This window comes from Pseudochaenichthys georgianus, chromosome 23 (genome assembly GCF_902827115.2).
Source record: "Pseudochaenichthys georgianus chromosome 23, fPseGeo1.2, whole genome shotgun sequence".
NCBI lineage: Eukaryota > Metazoa > Chordata > Actinopteri > Perciformes > Channichthyidae > Pseudochaenichthys > Pseudochaenichthys georgianus.
This window is the reverse complement of record NC_047525.1, coordinates 21664463-21683729: the sequence shown is the minus strand read 5'-3', so window position 1 is coordinate 21683729 and position 19267 is coordinate 21664463. Positions and strand designations below refer to the sequence as shown.

Below are 19267 nucleotides of genomic sequence, written 5' to 3'. Positions count from 1 at the left end.
TACAGCCGGTGGAAAACACTCGCCAGATCGTTATTTCACAGTTAATTACAAATCTAATTAGAATATTCAAATTAAAGCTTTCCCCTTTCTTTTCTTCTCTGTGTGAGAGCAGGGAGGCAGGGAGAGAGTGATAGTGAGAGGGAGAGACTCTCAGTGAGTGGCAATGTGATAACCTGCAATCGGCAGCGCTGCAAACACCTTCTTCCTTTGATGTCACCCCACTAACATCCTGGCAACAAAGCCGGCCAATTACAAATGAGCTAATTAACTAAATTGTTGATGGAGCATGAAGAGTTAATTCGCTCTGGCGCCTGCACCATGACAACAGTGAATAGGGGCCTTTGTTGTGGAAGGTAAGTGTGCGGCCGCGCGGGTTACCATTAGCTTTTGACGTTTTGTCACAAACCTATCAGGCCCTTCCACGGCGGGAAGGAGATTTGTTATGGATCAGAGTTGGCTTGAATCCTGCACTGCTGGAGCTGAACCCTGCCAACTGGCTGTCTGCGGGGTCAGAGTGCGCTCGGTGAGAGCCTCTGATGTGTCCTTTGTACCCGCAGAAAGATGCTGCTGTGGTGTAGGGGGGGCACTTGTGTGTTTCGCGATAAAACAAGCACACACATCGCCCACATGGTGGTGGCAGGAGGAGGTGAGCAGTATGACATGTTCTTACTTCAAAAACTGTCCGAAGTCCTCGCAGATGTTCTCACAGCCGGGCCACTTGCACACGCCGTGGCCGTACAGGGGGTGGGTTCCTCCACTTTCTTCATGTAGTGAACTGGAAGATAGTGCAAAAGAAAAGAGAAGACTCAGAATACAGGAAGTCAGACAGGTGGAGGGAGCTCAGCAGGGGTCAACACAGGTCAGGTCAGTTGAGTGAAAGAAAAACATATCGGAAGGTCGATTAAAACGGGAACACTTGGTTGTGAGGAATATTTTAGAGTGCTTTCAAGTAAACTGTTCATCTCCAATCAATGTACATGATGACAATATGAATTACTTTAAGCAATGGAGCCGTAGCCACCATCCCATCCAGGAGGGTGGCTTTCAAGTAAACATGACAAATCCAGACCGCCATATAATTTCCATCAGGAGATTAATACTCTGTGTAACTCATGTTCTCTTGAGGACCACGGGGGCAGGGGGTGCTCCGGCGTTCTTCAAATGGCACCCAAATAAGTTACGACCCGGCCTCGACGGCACATCCTATTAAAGATGACAGTTTAACCTTTAGGAGAGGAGTGTGTTGCGTACAGTATGTGTGTGTTTGTCTGCTTATAGGTTAGGCATGTGTGTGGTCGATGCCTATGTGCACGTGTGTGGGCCATGAATATGTGTGTGTCAGCGCTGGAGGAGCTCACACTGTTTTACAGAAGGGCTTTCCCCACATCGATCCACGGCACGTTAGTAAGCAGTGCCTTTGACAATACTCCGCGTTCGATCATGATGAGACACCACACGCCCCTCGGGACACAGGCAGATAACAAAAACATGCTTTTCTTCCCCTTCTTCCTTCTCTTCTCGTTCCCTCCCTACCTCTCTCTTCCTCTCTGTCTCCCCTCTGAAGGTATCTTTTTCAAGTCTCCTTTTAGTGGTGCTGGAGAGATAGCGTCTACTTTAAACCAATTACACAGCACTTCCACCTCCAGTGTGAGTCTCTACCGAGCAGACACACACACACACACACACACACACACACACACACACACACACACACACACACACACACACACACACACACACACACACACACACACACACACACACACACACACACACACACACACACACACACACACACACACACACACACACACACACACACACACACACACACACACACACACACACACACACACACACCACACACACACACACACACACACACACACACACGGCGCAACCCTAAGTCCTTATTATAATATCGCCCAAGAAAAGCCTTTGAATAATGCATGGGGCAGATAGGCGGATATGTGAACAGTCAGTGTTTTGGTGCTGGGTGCATTTAGAAAAGACGCCATCACAAGGATAAACATCCTGGAAATGCCACTCAAGGCATCACGTATTCTGTTTACATGACAAGCAAGCAAAGAAGGTAATTTTCAAAAGAGGAGAAAAAAAAAGAGAGAAAGCACTAAATACTTAATGTACAAGGAGGTTACCTTGTCTCGCTTGTAGTGAGAGCGCCTGCCTGCATGGCTTCCTCTCCCCGCGTGTGATATCTGTGTGCAAGCTAAGTGTGTTCAATGGCACGCGGGCTCCCCTGGGAGAACACGGCTCGTATTTATTTTACCAAAATACTAATAAACTATTGAACAAATAAACAATTGTCCCTGCTGCAGCACAGGGACAAATACTCTGACGTGTTTCTATATTGGATCATGAAGCAAGAGCGCGTGCGACGGCGGGTGTACACTTGTCATCTTCTCGGCTTAGGCGGAGTCATATTTTGTACCTCTCCCGCTCCCGCTCCCGTTCCCGTTCCCTCTCTCTTCTGTGGTTGAGGCCGGGGGACTGTCCGTTGGCGATGGAGTGGTGGGAGATGGGCGGCGAAGCTTTGGCGGGGTTGCAGGAGGAGGTAGTCGAGGAAGAGTTGTTGGTGGAGAGGTCTAACCCGCCCCCGTTGCCGCCGCCTCCGTTGCCGCCGCCGCCGTTGCCGCCGCCGCCGTTGCCGCCGCCGCCGCTGTTGCTGTGTTTGATGCCGTTGTCCTCCATGGCGTGACCACCGCCTCCGGTCACATCCTTCCACAGCTGCTGCAGCTCAGCGGGGCTCAGGCCAGCTAGAGGGAAATCAAGAAGGACACAGTTAGACCATAGATGCAAAACCTGTGTGTCGTGTGTGTGAGACAAAAGCTGAACTCTGAACTCAAACTTTATTCAACAACCAAAAAAGTGTAAGGACTTTTCCTTCAGGGACTATCATCCTGTTCTTCCTCAACGCTAACCAAATGTGTCTCATCTGCCGACTAAGACGTGTGTTTTCAATGAAAAAGAAGCATAAAGTAATGATTACAGATGTTTTATCTGAGGATATTATTACTTAGAAATATGCACTTTGATTCCTTTCTAACATCTCCCCGCTAGTTGTTTCTGTCTGCGCCATTTTGCTGGTAAACAACACACATAGGTGTTTACTCGGCTCAGGAGAAGAAATATAAGCTATCTCTCTTTTCTCTGTTCTTTTATTCTTCTCCTGGCTCTCAGAGAAGGCAGTAAACAACAATAACAACAACAACACAAACCAGGCAAATGAAGGAGGGGAGCGGGGGGGGTTGAGGAGCGCGGGGGAATAGAAAGAGAGACAGAGAAAAACAACACACAGGCAGAGCTGAGAGAGAAACAGAAGTAGACAAGGAGAGCCACAATCAGACGAGGAGAGAGAGAAAGGGGAGAATGGAAGAGTGAACAAAACGATCATGTGGAGAGTTAGAGACAAAGTAGCCGGTTGAAGAGCATACCAATGAGGGGGAGGCAGACACACTTAGAGATAACGCGGGGGACACAGGTGCATACCAATGAGAACAACTGGAAGATGGAAGAGACAGAGAAACACTTACACCTCACTTGAGCATGTGACCACCAAGTCATATCAGTCAGATCAACTACACTCCCTGTCGTCATCTCACTGCTCCTCCTCTTCTTACCTGACGGGGGCAGGGTTTGTCCGGGCAGGGCGGCCTGTCCGGGGGCGGGCCCGGGCAGCGACAGCAGGCCCTGCCGCTGCATGTTGAGCAGGTGCTGCTGCTGCTGGAGCTGCTGCATCTGCAGGAGCTGCTGCTGGAAGACGAGCTGCTGGGCGGCCAGCTGCTGCTGCTGCTGCTGCTGCTGTAGATGAGGAAGGAGGGGAGGAGGAGGAGGACGAGGAGGAAGAGGGAGGGAAGAATTACAAACAAATTAACAACTGAGAGTGTGGAGTCTGCACTCACTCACTCACTCACTGCCTGTGACCTTAGCTACACCTCTTCTCCTCCAGCGCTGCCTCTCTGTCTGTGCTCACTTAGCCCCTGCCTGCTGCTTTCTTTGGGCTGTACCACAGTGTTGTTGCGTCTGTTTGTGTGTGTGAGCGCACACACACACACACACACAAACAGACACAAAGCTGTGTGTGGATACTCCGGCTCTGGAGCCCGTCAGTGTCTGTGCTTGTGATTGTGTATGATACTAAGCCTCTGGTATAATCCCCTCCCCATCCCATAACCCCCCCCCTTGATAGTTAATTGTCTCGCCTCCACTGATGGTCTGTTACAGCTTATGTGGCCAGAGGGAGCGGGCAGAATGAGATTTACAGAATCGCGCCAATGCATGGACACAAGTGCAAACACACACACACACACAAATATATTTGCACCCACATGCACAACGCCTGCCCCCGCTCCACCCTCTCTCTGCTCCCCTCGCTGCCTCACAGAGTTGTTTATCGCTGGGCCAGACAGGCAATTGCGTAAGCCCTGTGCAAAACAACAATAAAAACAACAACAGAATGAAAAACATCGCACTCGGTGACCGCGGAAAAACAAGCCAGAGGGAGTGGATTTTTAGGACGAGACAAAACATCTGAATGGGTAAACTCAGGTTATAATTGCATTTATAAAAGTACATTTGAGGGATAATATAGTGTGTAATGTCACAAGATGTTTTGTGTCTGCTCTCTTCTACATGTGTATGTGCACGCGGCCTGTCATGTTGGTACGGAGGTGGACCTGCAGGAGCGTGGAGGTGGAGGGGGAAACTTGTGATGCGCTCACTGGAAAAACAGGCTGCATAATGGAGTGATGGAAGAAGGCAGTTTGTCCACCCGACCTGCCTCAAGAGAAATAAGGAAGCAATTTCTATTCCATATTTGATGGCGGGGCCCCCCGGAAAAACTCTACTCAGAAATCCAAACAGAAACAAAGCCGCCGGGAGGTCAGCGGCGGCTTCCTGTAGGGTCGGCATAATGGGCTGCTTTAGGAGGAGCACATCCACGAGAGGGAGAGGACGCGATGCCTGTTCTCTGAGCAATTTGACTGCTTCCACACGGTCGGCGATGTGGCCTTGACACTTCTACGGCTACACACATGTTGCTAAAGCTGTCACGCTCATCTCTTCTTCTCTGACGGCCAAACAGGACAAGACCGAGACCCGTCTGTCCACCGGCTGGCTGTCACGGTGATTTATGAGCACTGTACGGCGCGTGTACACCCACAGGAACAGCTCGCTAACAAGTTGGACATCTGAAGTCATCTGAAGCGATTAGAATATACAGGACAATGTGGGCTTTGTGTCGGAAGAACGAGAATACATTGCTTTAAACAAGTATTTATGATCACATGTTTCCATATTTCTAATATATATGAGTTCTGCCGGACATGTTGACCATGTATTGTGTGGAAGAATCGCGGGTGTCGGCGAGTGGGAGAGTTGGCACCCACCTCTTTCGCCTGCTTGCCGGGGTGCTGCTGCTGGAGGAGCTGCAGGTGAAGCTGCTCCTGCTGTTTCTTATAAAACTCCTGCAGGTGTTGCTGTACACAGAGAGAGACAGAAGATTGAGTAAACAGTCTTATTTTCTAATATATATGAAATGTATTTATAGTTCATGATATTTATTTGTTCCCTTTATGATGATATCAGTCAGACTTGGCATTTAGAGGATGTATAAATAACTTGCAAAACAAGTCAAAGCCTACAATAATCGAGATATTGTCTCTTAAGCAACTGTTGCAAATGATAAAAAACATGTTCAAGTGCTTTTGGCATTTGTATCCTCGCTGTCTTCCGCAGTGCTCTCCATGTGGACGTGTAATGGTCCCACAGTGCTGTTGGGGGCAACAATTCATCATGTTAACTATGCATTTGGCTGCCAGAGTGCACTGGCGTCCTTTGGAGTGGCTGGAATAAACAGAATAAAGCCTCTAAGGAACAGGTCTGCGAGGTTGAACTGATTCCTTTAACACACACACACACACACACACACACACACACACACACACACACACACACACACACACACACACACACACACACACACACACACACACACACACACACACACACACACACACACACACACACACACACACACACACACACACACACACACACACACACACACACACACACACACACACACACACACACACACACACACACACACACACACACACACACACACACACACACACACACACACACACACACACACACACACACACACACACACACACACACACACACTTAGACAGTGATTTCTGTTCTGTTTCTTGTTATTGGCCGGTGAGAGAAGTCCATAAAGCGGACCAGGTGCGCAGTTTTCCGCTAACAGCCATATAAACAGCATGTCTCGTAACACTTGCTGTAAATCAACAATACAACTCGTCTTCGCTGACTGACGACAGGTGTTGACCCTGTGGTTGTTGTTGATTCAGTATAATAGCTGCTTTATGTTCCGTATGAAACATAATTTGCCGAGGAAAAGGCGCTGCACAGAAACCAACTCTAGTTCCCGAGCGCTCCTAATGAAGAGCAATAAGCAGAATGACTGACGTTCCTAATTAAACTATCCTCTCTGCCTTAATCAAATCTACGGATGACAGCTGCATTTCAACTCTGACACCAGACTGCGCTTCCTCGAGCTGACTCCAAATATTACATCATCCATCACCTATCACTCAGCTGTGCCCTACTCCACACGCCGGCCCCCGGTGGATGCTTGTCAGGGAATTGAACCGGCGACACACTGGAGATGGTTAATTAGAGGTGACAAGAACAAGTACGCCAATTTCAAAATTCCTCTTGGTAAGCGTGTCAAGGACGCAGGGCGGCGGTGAGCTGTGGCTGTGAGGACTTCAGAGCAGGTGGGTGACTCAGCAGTGTAGGCAGGACAGTACCATATGCAGGGTATCAACATGTTGACTTTTCAAGTACTTCCAAGGAGCCAACGTGCAATAGCTTGAAACACAGATTGAACTTAGCATATTTAATAATGTTAGGTTAACAAAATATAAAAGAATGACTTCTATTCATGCACAAATGATATGAAGTCAAGATGTTTGTCTTTGAATGTGTATTTCCCACACAATATACATATAGTATACGTCATATACTTTAAGGGTGGCCACATTGTGTGCATGTGCGTAGTTGTACTGCTGTCTTTAAGGTCAGAGTAAGAGAATATATGCTTCTAGGTGTCTGTTTGTGTGCGTGTGTCTGCATGTGACAAGAGTGTTTGTCCCTAAATATTTATCTACGTGTGTGTGTGTGTGTGTGTGCATGGAGGTGAAAGAGTGTGTGTACCTGCTGCAGCATGACGGCCTGCTGCTGTTGGAGCAGGGCCTGGAGCTGCTGGGGGGAGAGCACCTGCTGCTGGAGGATCTGCTGCATCTGTTGCGGCGTGATCACCTGGGGACTCATCATGGCCACTGACACTGGAACCTGGACGTTGGAGAAGAGAGACAATGGGTGGGAAAGAGAGGCGAGATGGATAGAGGGGAGAAAGATGGAGGACCAGAGCGTTAGAGACGTGCATGGATCTTCTGGGAGGTTGTCATTGGTGATGGGGAGGTAGGTAAAGAGGCCGAAGGACACATGGGTGCTGTGCCTTTGTTTTTGCTCCTCTTATTTCCGCTCTGCCTCCACGCCCACAGGGAAAAGTAGGAGATTTAAAATAGACCTTAATTAGCAGGACCCTTGAACTCCCCCGCTTTAGCATGCCTATCAGTGCTGCTAATGTGAAACAGCGTGAACAATGCACTGCTGTACAGTTGATTGGAACTATACTGATGAAGTGGACACAGCAGCAAGATGAGGGGGGGGGGTTGTGTGTTAGGGGTTACCGCTGAACAATATCGTATTTGTATATTCTGTATATTCTGCTTACAAAAGCTCACCTCTTCAATCTGGCTTTTAATGTGTGACTGTTTTTGTATTATTTGACTTTAACTTTAACTATATATTTATTTGTTGTTCCTTCCTTTTCTTTTCCCTTCACTATATCTTTAAAGCGTCTTTGAGCACCTGTACAAGCGCTAACAAATTAAATCTATTATTAGTATTACATAGAAGTGTATTGAAAACAAACCTCCTGCAGTAAATCGTTTTTTAGAGTTGTATACTCTGCAAACATGCTGTTTTTCAAAAATCAATATCGTTTTTGGGAGACAATCATTAAACTATGGGTTGTCGAACTATGCCAGAAGAACTTCACCAAACCAAACAAAGACACATATTGTGTATGTTTACCAAAAGCTTCTGAGACGGCCGTGCAAACGACCTCTCAGGCAGCAGATCCGTCAACAAAGGGTACGTTTCCTTTCCATCTATGATTGTGTTCACACATGCTTACGGAGGAGTGTGTGCTCACAGGTATATTGGGGTTTAAGCTTCTTATTCCAACCACAAAACGCCGTCACTAATTCCACTGGTTTGTCAGTGGGAAACAAAGTCAACGAGATTGAATGATTCTTCACCGGTTGATTCTCCTTGACCAAATAATACCTCCATTCTGATTAAAGCGACTCCGATCCCGTCTTCCTTCCCTGTATGACCTTTAAAATGTAATGAAATCTTTATAGCACAACAATTTACTATGCTTTTTTAAGGGCGGTATGCTGCGTCTAGTCATGAAAGATTCTTGAATGACAAGCTTTATAACACAATTAAAACATCAACATGTAGCAACACCTTCACTGACGCTAATTGCGACAGTGTGGAGGCGCCATGACAGTAGCCAGCCTATATGGTGTGTCAAGGGGCCAATAAGACATCCCTGTCCTCATCGCCAGCTAATCAAGCCGCCTTGATTACTTTCCATGCATGTCTCCCCTCCCTTCCTCTCTCCCTTTCTCTCTCTGTCAGGCCTTGACACGTCCTTGTTTAGCTCTCCTCTCCTCAACGCCCACCCCAGGTTCTCCCCCCTCTTTGATTAGCCGAGACATTTGCATGGTCACTACACATTTTTCATTTTAGAAGTCATTATGCATTAGTGGCTCCTGATCGCCCGCCTTGACTAATCCTGATGAACTGAAAATCACAGCTGAAGGTCAACTTCCAGCCGGCCCCGCTGCACATTCATATTCATATTCAAACAAATCCTGCCTCCATTGTTCATTAGGGTCTTAGAGGGAAGGGACTCCATCTAAGGTGGAGGAGGAGGAGGAGGAGGAGGATGTTGTGGTACATCTCTTGTCTTCCTCCATGCAAGAGTGCCAAAGGAAAATGCATTCACAATAAGCGAGGCGCTGAACAAAAGCCGTCAAAAAGTTGCAAATTAACCAGTCCGTGTGTAATTATGCAAATGCCCTGCTTACACCTTCAACGTTATTAACCCTTAAAGGTACATTTGCTAGGTAAGTAATTACCCCGCAGTCACTCCTGGTTTTGTGTTGGATGCTGTGACAATGGGACGAGTGCAGCTGAGAAACAACATGAGTGATGCACTCATTAAGACTATTAATTGGATGCGAGCACAAAGATGTTTTGGTTCACAAAAGGGATGCGGGCGCAGACGAGCAGGATTAAACACAAATGTATGCGCATGCATATATAAAGCGGAATTAAATATAAATTCCGCTTTAAGATGTGTCTTCATTGTGCGAGTGGCGAAATACAAGCATTCAACGTCAGATACCTGTACATGAATAATGCAGGATCTCAGCGAGAATGAGTAAAACCAAACAACGAGCAGCTGAAGAAACGGCAAACAACTCGGTTATGAAATGGGGAAGTTCCTTTTTACACTTTCAATTTCATAATGGCCGATAATCTTCTTCATTTCACCAAACAAAACGAGGGGAAGGAAGAGGCAGGAAAGGCAAGAAAGGAAGGGGAGAAAAGGCGCTGGCCCACGTCCATTGTGAAGTGCAGCACAATGCTAATTCCAGCATTTAACTGCATGCTTTTCTGCCTGACGTATCAGAGGCTCTGAGATGAAAGCAGATAAGTAATTGCTCTTCTGGTTCTTATTCTTCACTGACAACCCATACATTTAATTTTACACACACGTTCATTTACATTTTCGAGTATATGACATGATAATTGCAGGAATATAACACCTCCATTTTGCAGGATACTGCACGAGGGCTTGATTGACGTGAGCGGCGAATTGAAAGGAACAGGGGGCTGAATTGCCTCTCCTAGAAATGATTTTGCCACGAAGGGATAAAATTAATGAGCATTTACGCGGCGATGGCAGCGGCGTAAACACCCGCGCGGCCGCGAATAGACCGTCTGCAGCCATGATATCCAATTGGGCTGTGCCTCTGTAATCCAAAAGGATGTATTTCCAACACTAGTGCACGAAAAATATTAACGGGATGTATTAAATGGTTTGGAATTAGCTGCGGCTGATGGCGCCACTTGGGACCTTCATAACAGACAACGGTGCTTCTCCTGTTTCTAAAAGAGCCCATTTGAATGGGAGATGCAAATAATTGAAATGTTACCCCTGCTCTCGAAAAATGCGTCTTTTTCACCGCGTTCACCATTCAAACCCCTATTTGTTTATCTGCCATGACTTGAAGAGAACGATGAGCGGTATTGACATGAACTTTGAAGCCATGTGGTCGCTCTCGAAGTTGGAGAGCAAAACAAAGGACCTTTAAATTGGCTCCTGATGTGAAAACACTGGTGGGGCCCTCAGCAGAACAAGCAGATCATTACACCACTCCCGCCTGTAACCAGCCTGTCCAATGCCTCACGAAAGGTCACGCTCTTCCACGGAGAGCTCAGGTATGTCTTCCAGGCCGAGCTGGCACCTAAAGTCGCTCGTTATGTTTGATTTAACTGGCCGATCTGCCATTAAATGCAAAACACCTCCACTGCTCACAGCTCCCTGCCTCCAACTATCTGGACCAGTGGACAAAAGCCCTTCCAGCAATTACACCCACTCCACGGTGTGGCGCTTTATCTTCACGGCAATGAGTCAACTCGAATCACCTAAAGCGGGAGATAAGTGGAGTTCAAACTTAAACAATTAAAGTCCAGCGGAGAGGAATTCCTTTTTATCCGATTTCCTTCTATACAATTCACTTAGCAGTAATAAGCAGGAGCGATTAGATGTCGGTAATAAACATTGCAGGCGCACGGGGCGGTTATCAACGACAGGATGTTCCTGTAGCGCCGGACAGGGGACTGAGCTACAGACACTGCTTAAGATAACTGCGATGAGAAATGGAAGGGTCCTAGTGGGTAATTACTGTGGATCCTTGGCAGGGAGCTGCTGCTAATTAAGCCACGAGCTTCTTTTCACACAGAGAGTAAGACGTCGAGAGGAGAAAAGGGGCTTCCTCTGACTACCCACGTCTCTTTTTCATCTCCCAGTGGGCCGACACTCAGGCCCCCCTCAAAGCTTATGCACTTCTGACCTGGAGAGTTCCTTTCAGCTTGCACTTCTCATTTACTAGCCAATTACTGCCCAATCTGGCCATATGATTATTGATAGCTGGGACTCTCCACTTGAAAGACCACCGCGGCTACGGGGCAGTCGGCGCTAACACTAACCCAAAGTGTGTGGTCTGTTAGAAGAACATGGATCTTACTATGTAAAACCACATAGGAGCCACACACACACACACACGTCATGTTTTCCAGCTTAGGGGAGATCAATACTCCAGATTGTCAGGACTGAAGCTAAGTAGACTACTGAATGTTTTCCCTAAATCAATTTCCATAGCAGTTTGGCAAGGGAAGTGCAATTTATCATAACATAAAAGGCCCATCGTGCAAAAGCCTGGAATAAAAAAGCCCGAGGAGATGGGGACGGCTTAGCACAATTTCCACATTGATTTATCTCTACATGCAGATAGACATTGATTAAGCCTCTCCGATGTAGTGTGGCTGTGTGTGACATCGCTCGTGCACATTGTTTTTGTCATTATCAGTACACATCGTGGCACCTTTATCCTTAAAGTGGCACGATTCACTCCCGACTGATACGTCCCTGCAGGTGCGCATTTTTCAAGAGCAAATCGGTGATGGATAGTGGGGTGGGAGGGGGGGGGGGGGTTTAAAAAAAAGTGCGGAGAGAGGAAGAAATAGAAAGAAAGTAGAAGTGAGAGGGAGAAGGTGGGGGAAGAGGGACACACACACACACACACACACACACACACACACACACACACACACACACACACACACACACACACACACACACACACACACACACACACACACACACACACACACACACACACACACACACACACACACACACACACACACACACACACACACACACACACACACACACACACACACACACACACACACACACACACACACACACACACACACTTCCCTCTGATGTTGCAGGTAATATGGCCTCCACTGGATCAGCCTCTTCGTCAGTGACACACAGTAAATTACAAGTGCTTCAAGCAGCTCAGTGAATTACAGTTCATCACTTGGAAAGGCTTCCCCCTCACCACCGGGGCCCAGGCGTATCAGATCTGCCGGTTAGGATCCAATTAACACCCTGGCCAGAATCATCTGATTGCATGTGTAAGGGCTGGTATAACTCGTTTATTGCACCCATGTATCTTCTGTCACAAGGTACATTTGTTGCTGCTACATCAAAGGTCTGAGCTACTTTCTTTTTTTTATCCTTCCCTCCCTCTCACTTTCTCTTGATCCCCCAAACTCAGCTGCCTCGCCTTGGGGTTGCATTTCAACTTCTTTTGCGTCACAATGATGAACCTGCTCTATCCTCGCAATTTAGCAATCTTGTCCTGTAGGTGTTGTAAAAGCAGGAGAAAAAAGAGAGCGAAGAGGGAGGGAGATGGGGAGGGAAAAAAATCTTGTTTTCTGGTTACAAAAGCAGTAACAGAGGCTGTTTGACTTCAAATGTGCTGACGGGTTTTTTTTCCTCAGAGTCAACAGAAGTTTTTCTCATGAATAACATATTATTTCCCCCCCTCGCGCAGTGATAATTTCTCTCTATTTTCAGATCCAACCAGAGGGGATGCAGTGGCAAGATATATTCATAAATGTAAATGTGAATGCTTTAGCCATGCACGCTGTCGTCAGCTAACCTATACTCAAGCCTAGCGTCGCAGCCCTTTTCCCTGCATCTGTGTGTGTGTGTGTGTGTGTGTGTGTGTTCCGGATGAAAGCCAATACGCAGATGAGTTCTGCCATCGAGGTGATATTGGCTCAGTGGTAGACCTGACCTTTAAAACGTGTGACACTTCCTCGGATGGCCCAGTGCCCACAGCCAATCTTGACCGGCCTGGGCAGGAAGCCGTAGCGTTTACAGCACGCCGGGCTAAACCAACGTCTCCCCATCCATAACAAGCTTACATATCTGTCGTTAAGAGTTGGAGCGTGGCACAGATGGGACTGAGGTTATTAGCCCTGTTGAAAAGGTATCCACAGCTTGAGAGTGTGAAGGGGGCAGAGCAGCAACACTCTCTCTGTGGGGGGTGCATGGTTCGGAATTGGATGTTTGGAGGAAGGGGTCAGACTGTGGACCCCCCCCCCCCCCCCCCCTCTGACACACTCACAAAGCAGAGTTAGAGGGTCGATGTGGCTGTGTTATAAGTGTGGCACATAGAGGTGGAAGAAGTACTCGTATCCTTTACTTAAGTAAACGTAGTAATACCACAGTGTAGAATAGTCTGTTGCAAGAAAAACCACGAGTACTTATTGGGTAGAATGGCTATTTGTATGCATAGTTTATATTATGTGATAGGATTATGATGAGTGATGTATAATTGTGTAATACATTTAATTTTGTGGCTGTAAAATGCCTTTTTTTGCTGCCGGGTATCTATATACATACTGTAAATATACATTATAATTCATAAATTGAGTTAAAAGTACGCAATTTAAGTACTTCAAAATGTTTAGTACAGTTCTTAGTAACTATCCGACACTGCATGAGACATATAGAGGTGGTGGTTGAGTCCCACAGGGAGACTTGGGGTGGTGTGTGAGCAGGACGGTGGTTGTGTCGCCTTAATATCTGCCATTGTTATTTTGCGGGATAAGCCATTACTCCAAACATGTTGCACAAAGGATTTAAGCTGCTTTAACTCAAGCTCTGCCCTGTTTCCAACCATACCCATCCACACAGCCAGTGGCAACAACAGTTGCTCAAAGTCACAATGTAAAAACTTTAACTAACTGTCATGTGTGTGTGTAGATGTTCGTGTGTGTGCGAGCGAAACAACTGTCAGATTCATAGGCCACCGTAATCCTCTCCGCCTCTCCTTGTCCGCGTTTCTTTATTTGTATTCCAAATGTCAGTGTATAAATGCCTTTCAGAGGGGGGGGGGGGGGGGGGGGGGGGTTATTGCCACGGAGACGAGGGCAGAGAGGAGACGGAGACGAGAGGGTGTTGTGTGCCTTGGGAGAGCCGTGTAAGCAGCACGGCGGAGGCAGGGGGATTTACAGGGAGAAATAGGTGTTTATTGAGTGCTCCCGTGGGCTTACGGTGTAATAATAGACCTGTCACATTACGCAAATGTGGAGAAGCAGCTTGTGTGTGTGTTTGTATGTGTGTTTGTGAGGCTGCTTTTCTTCTGTACATGCGTGTGTGTGTGTGTGTGTGGATGCCAGAGCTGCCTGCCTCCGCATCATCAACTCCTGAGGAGCAGCGATGAGCGAGCGGATAGAATTAGTCAGGCGAGAGCCTTTAGCCGCTAATACGCGTAATTAAAACTGCAAGCTGAGGCACTTAGATGCTTGTGTACTAAATAATTTACATGCCATGATCTATGGATCATTTCCCCGCTCTTAAATACCAAAGATGGGAGAACAAGGGGGGAAAAGACTGGCAGGATTTATCAGTATCTCTACCATAAGCAGGATGTCATGGTAATATTAATCCTTTCTCCACTTTCTGCTGCGCTAATCATACAAGGGGATCAATGTGTCTGATTCCTCCGGTGCAAAACATGCGCCTTGATTGCCGTTGACTCTTATCAAGCCGTGCAGCTAATAACATATTGCACTATGGCACCCATTGTGGCCTCGTAATCCAGGTAAATAATGCAGCTTTATTGTGTATACTCCCTCAAGACAAGAGACGAAAATCTGGCACTGACAAGAGAGAAGACACAATATGAATGGGTTTTTAATCAAGTCAGAGTTTCTGCTGCGACACACCGGTATTTACACAATGGAGTATTACAGCTAAGATGCCATTTGAAATGAGTGGATTCGAGGCAACACCGCAGTGTAAAAAAGATCTCGAACCAGAGAGCAGTGTTTGTGGCGGTGTGTATCACGGGGAGAGTGAGCGGGGCCTCTCCTGTGACGCTCCATGAGGAGACTTTTTGGAACAAAGAGGTGAGGATGTTAATAAAAGCTGGATCAACACATGGATTAGTTGGGAGCCGGGGTCGGGGTCGATCGACAGGCCCCTCTGATTCACATCGATTCATATCGCGAGGCAAGGATGGAGTAAGCAAATGTAAATATTCAATATTTACCATGGGCTGGTGTTATTAGAGGAAGGGGTTTGGATGTGGCCTGACGGTTATCATGCACCCACACTGCTCTCATTCAATATTGTTCCTCCTGCCATGCGGTGACTATGCAGGCATTCGTAGATCAGGATGTGTTTCAATCTACTCACGTTGGCGCACAGAAGCTCAAATAGAAGAAGGAATAGACCCTTTTGTTTAATTAGACTGAAATAAATAAATACCTTTTGAGAAATATGCATCCGATGCCAATATGTGTGAATATACGGATAATATTGACACTCTTGATGAGGTGAATTATTGAAATGCAGGAGCATGACGGAGCCGTCGCCAGCCTTATCTCTCCGCCTGTGCGTAATTAGGTACACAGGGGTGTGACTCCAATTGGAGGTGTCGCCATTGTTAGACTCTGTGAAAATATCACCGGGTGAGGTTAACGCCAATTTCCCTGACATTAATGAAATGCACAGAGCCCCTAATGAGCGCTGCTCCTCGATAGTACTTATTAGCCGAGTGCAGGGCACCGAGTCCCACACTTCAATTTCAAACGGCTAAAAATACATTGAATCAAAAAATAATAATAATAAAAACACCGGATGTCGAGGGGCCTTTACGTAATTCGAGGCGAAACTCACCGTCTAAAACGAGCTGGATGTGAGAGAAGTCTTCACACCGGGAAGAAAGAGGAAGTGTTAATGTGTGTACATGTGTGACCTTTTCCAAATCACTGACAACAGAAATAGACGGCTCTACGAATCAATAAGGCAAATTAGTTGGGAATGACAGGCGGTTAAAATTAGCCATCTGTATCAGGCTGACATGTCTTTGAAATAATAACTCTGGAAGTGTCAACAATGGTATGGATCTAGTGTAGTGTAGAAAAGCAGATCAAATCATTTGTCATCCATTCGACCTGTGGATATACTATACATAATCATCCTCCTGTTTGATGATGTTTATTTGAACACAGACGGATACAACTTTTTTTCTTGTGTTTTAGCTTCCTGCGGACGACCGCGTCCAGTTTTAAGATTCCAATGGCAGGTGTGCAGGACCGCGTTAGCAAATCAAACACACTTGTGGAACAGAGGAAATGTTCTTTTCGGAGGAGCATGTATTATGGATGGACTTAAGAGATTAGACGGGGAGCTGCTTTACCTGCAGTGGACGCTGCTTGTCCTGGCTCTTTGGAGATTTCAGGCCACTGCCTGGCTGCTGCAAGAGTAATTGCCTCGCTGCTTGTAGGGCCTGGGAAGAAAGGAACACAAGACAAAAGACAGTGTGAACACATGTAGAAAAAGAAAGATGGGGAGGAGGGCGGAAACACTGAAAATAAACTATGAGATTTCCTGAAGCAGACGGCGGAGATAATTCACATGTTCAGGGACAAAACAGTCATCTGTGAGTGAAAACGCTGTCAAATATCACCTGCTACTTTCCGCCACACATTCTGACTTGGTTAACACCACCTTGGAGGTACGCTTTAGTAACGATTCACAGAGCTGTGATCAAGATAAATATAGTTTGTCTAGATGAAGAAGAGGGTGGAGGTGTAGGGGGGGGGGGGGGGGGGGGAAAGACAGAGCTTCGGTAGAATTGACCTGTCTAGTGTGTGCTCAACTGAAATACCCACTTCTCTCGGCAAATTACCACCACATTTGCATATTCATAATATCAATTTGAAGTAGAGGCAGCGCCATGTGAAGTGTCCCTGGGAGCTGTAATTAAAGTTGACAAAATCAACACCAGATTACATTTAGAGTGAATTAACTAGCAGCACAGGTTTCACGCTGTGCATCGAGTATGCTCGTGAGCACAGGGTGGGTGCGAGATGGATAGAAGGATGCACAGGTAGACGGAGAACGAGAGACCTTTTCCACGTGTGGTGAAATTACCCCCAAGCTTTTTACACGTGGTGAAAAACATTTGTGAAATTTGCCATTGATGACGTTTGATGAGTTTGCCAGACATGGGAGATGATAGGGATCAGAGAGGTTTGGATGTGGTGTAATGTATTTCTCTAGGGTTTGATGGGATTACAGATGCCCCCCTTTGCCTGGGTGTGTGTACTGAATGTGTGTGACGAGCGGTTCCAGCTTCACAGGTACGGTGGCAGCTGGGCTAGCAGCTTCACTCCGATTCTTCAAGAGCAGATGGATGAAAGAGTCTGGCAGGAAAGAACATTGTGCACAGCTGCTGCTACCGCTGCTCCACACTACCTCGTATTCGTAGGGCCCATGAGCATCAAGTGGGTGGGGAGGAGAAAAAAACACACACACAACACAACAACTTCACAGGTGTTTCTCTTTTATGAAAAAAGAAGAGGACGAGTAGGAGGTGGAGAAAAAATAATAAATAAAAAACTGGGATTGGGAGAGTGACACTTCCTCTAGAATCAGGGGTGCTCATTTTATTTTCTATGGTGCTTGCCAGTATCCATGACAACAGCTGCCTTGACAGGGCGTGCATATGGCGCAGCTCTGCCAGCTGGTGGGAACAATGTTTGAACTAGTACATTGAGATCCCGTGCAAACAAGAGGAGAAGATGGGAGTAACAAAAATGAGAAGGAGAAAAAAAAAAAGTTGCCATGTCTTAACCCCTCGGGGAACGCAGCCACCTCCTGATCAATTATGAAAAGACAGAGCTTGGGAGGTGGGGGGGCCGGTGTGGAGGCTGGGCTGTCTGTCTGGGTGCTCAGGAGGAGACAGGCTTTCTGAAGTGAAGTAAACAAACACATTACACTGGCACTCGGTCCTAACTGCATTGATCCGTCTCCTTGGTAAGAGGAGGCTAGTCGCCATCGGCTTATGTGTGTCTGTGTGTGTGTGTCATCTGTAAGCTGAGCCATGGCCTTTCTTTGGAGAACACACACGTGCAAAAAGTAGGCACACACTGAAAGTACACATCAACACCTGCAGACAAACACAGCCATGTGATGTGTGTTCTTTTATTTTTTAAAACGGATTGGAAATCAAACGCCGTTGACTTCCTTTTACTGAAGGCAAGAGACAAAACACATTCCTTGAATGCGGCCAATCACGTCGCTAATTAGAACACGGGGCCTAATTAATTTGCCCGTGATTGGTGAATCAAAGTAATTATAAGGTTTATTGAGTCCTGCACACAGTAGTCAGAGAGGGAAGGCTGCTTGATGAAGGCAAGCCAAAGTAGCTGTGAGGAGGAAATGTTTATCCATGTGCGAATCAATAATGACTCAAAGTCAAGAGAGCCAATCCATATGTTACACACGGTTAAGAAGAAAGACGTTTTTAACGCCGTTTCCAATATCCACGGCAGGCAAATGGACGGGGTGAGGCAGGAAGATCAACGTCACCCGGCTTATTAGAAAGGAAGTCTGTTCGGGCTGCGTAAAAAGTATTCTCCAAACATTACACAGACCTTATCAACACCAGCCAAACTTTTCCCAGAGTGCTTTATCTGAAGAAGTGGGGTTAGCTCGAGTTGCTCCGGTAAAAGGTAAAAAAAAAAAAAAGAAGCCCTGTCCGCTCACTTACACTGGCTCGGTGTATTCAGCCATTACAGTAAAAAGCACCAATTTGTGCCACCCACTTCCCACTCCACAAGCTGGAGCTCATCTCAAAGCACACAAAAAGTGCAAAACGCCAAGGAAAGTCATCAAAAGTTTGCTGAAGAGCCGCCGGAGCGGACAAAAACACAGACGAGTGGAGGCGCAGCGTCTATTTAACCTGCGTTGCTATGCACGGAAAAATGACATCCCCAGTCTATTAATGCACACATTGTATAAACAGCACAATGTGACACATTCTTCAGAAGGAGCCAGACACAGGGGGAGAGAGAAAGAGCCGGGCCCTGCTATATAAATAACAAGGCACTCAGAGGCATATTT

The 19267-nt window shown here is 46.7% G+C and overlaps 1 protein-coding gene across 2 annotated transcripts in view; it reads right to left on the bottom strand.

The window, feature by feature from the left end:
• The window catches only part of foxp2 (forkhead box P2), an 83779-nt gene that overhangs the window by 20019 nt on the left and 44493 nt on the right, over positions 1–19267 (bottom strand). For both annotated transcript variants that reach the window (XM_034075113.2, XM_071201792.1), the window contains exons 3-9: positions 16557–16646; positions 7270–7407; positions 5409–5498; positions 4350–4445; positions 3642–3822; positions 2453–2777; positions 671–775 (exon numbers count right to left, since the gene is read on the bottom strand). In XM_034075113.2, coding sequence (XP_033931004.1) covers positions 671–775; positions 2453–2777; positions 3642–3822; positions 4350–4445; positions 5409–5498; positions 7270–7389 — 917 coding nt within the window. In that variant the 5' untranslated portion in view covers positions 7390–7407; positions 16557–16646. The remainder of the gene's footprint in view (positions 1–670; positions 776–2452; positions 2778–3641; positions 3823–4349; positions 4446–5408; positions 5499–7269; positions 7408–16556; positions 16647–19267) is intronic.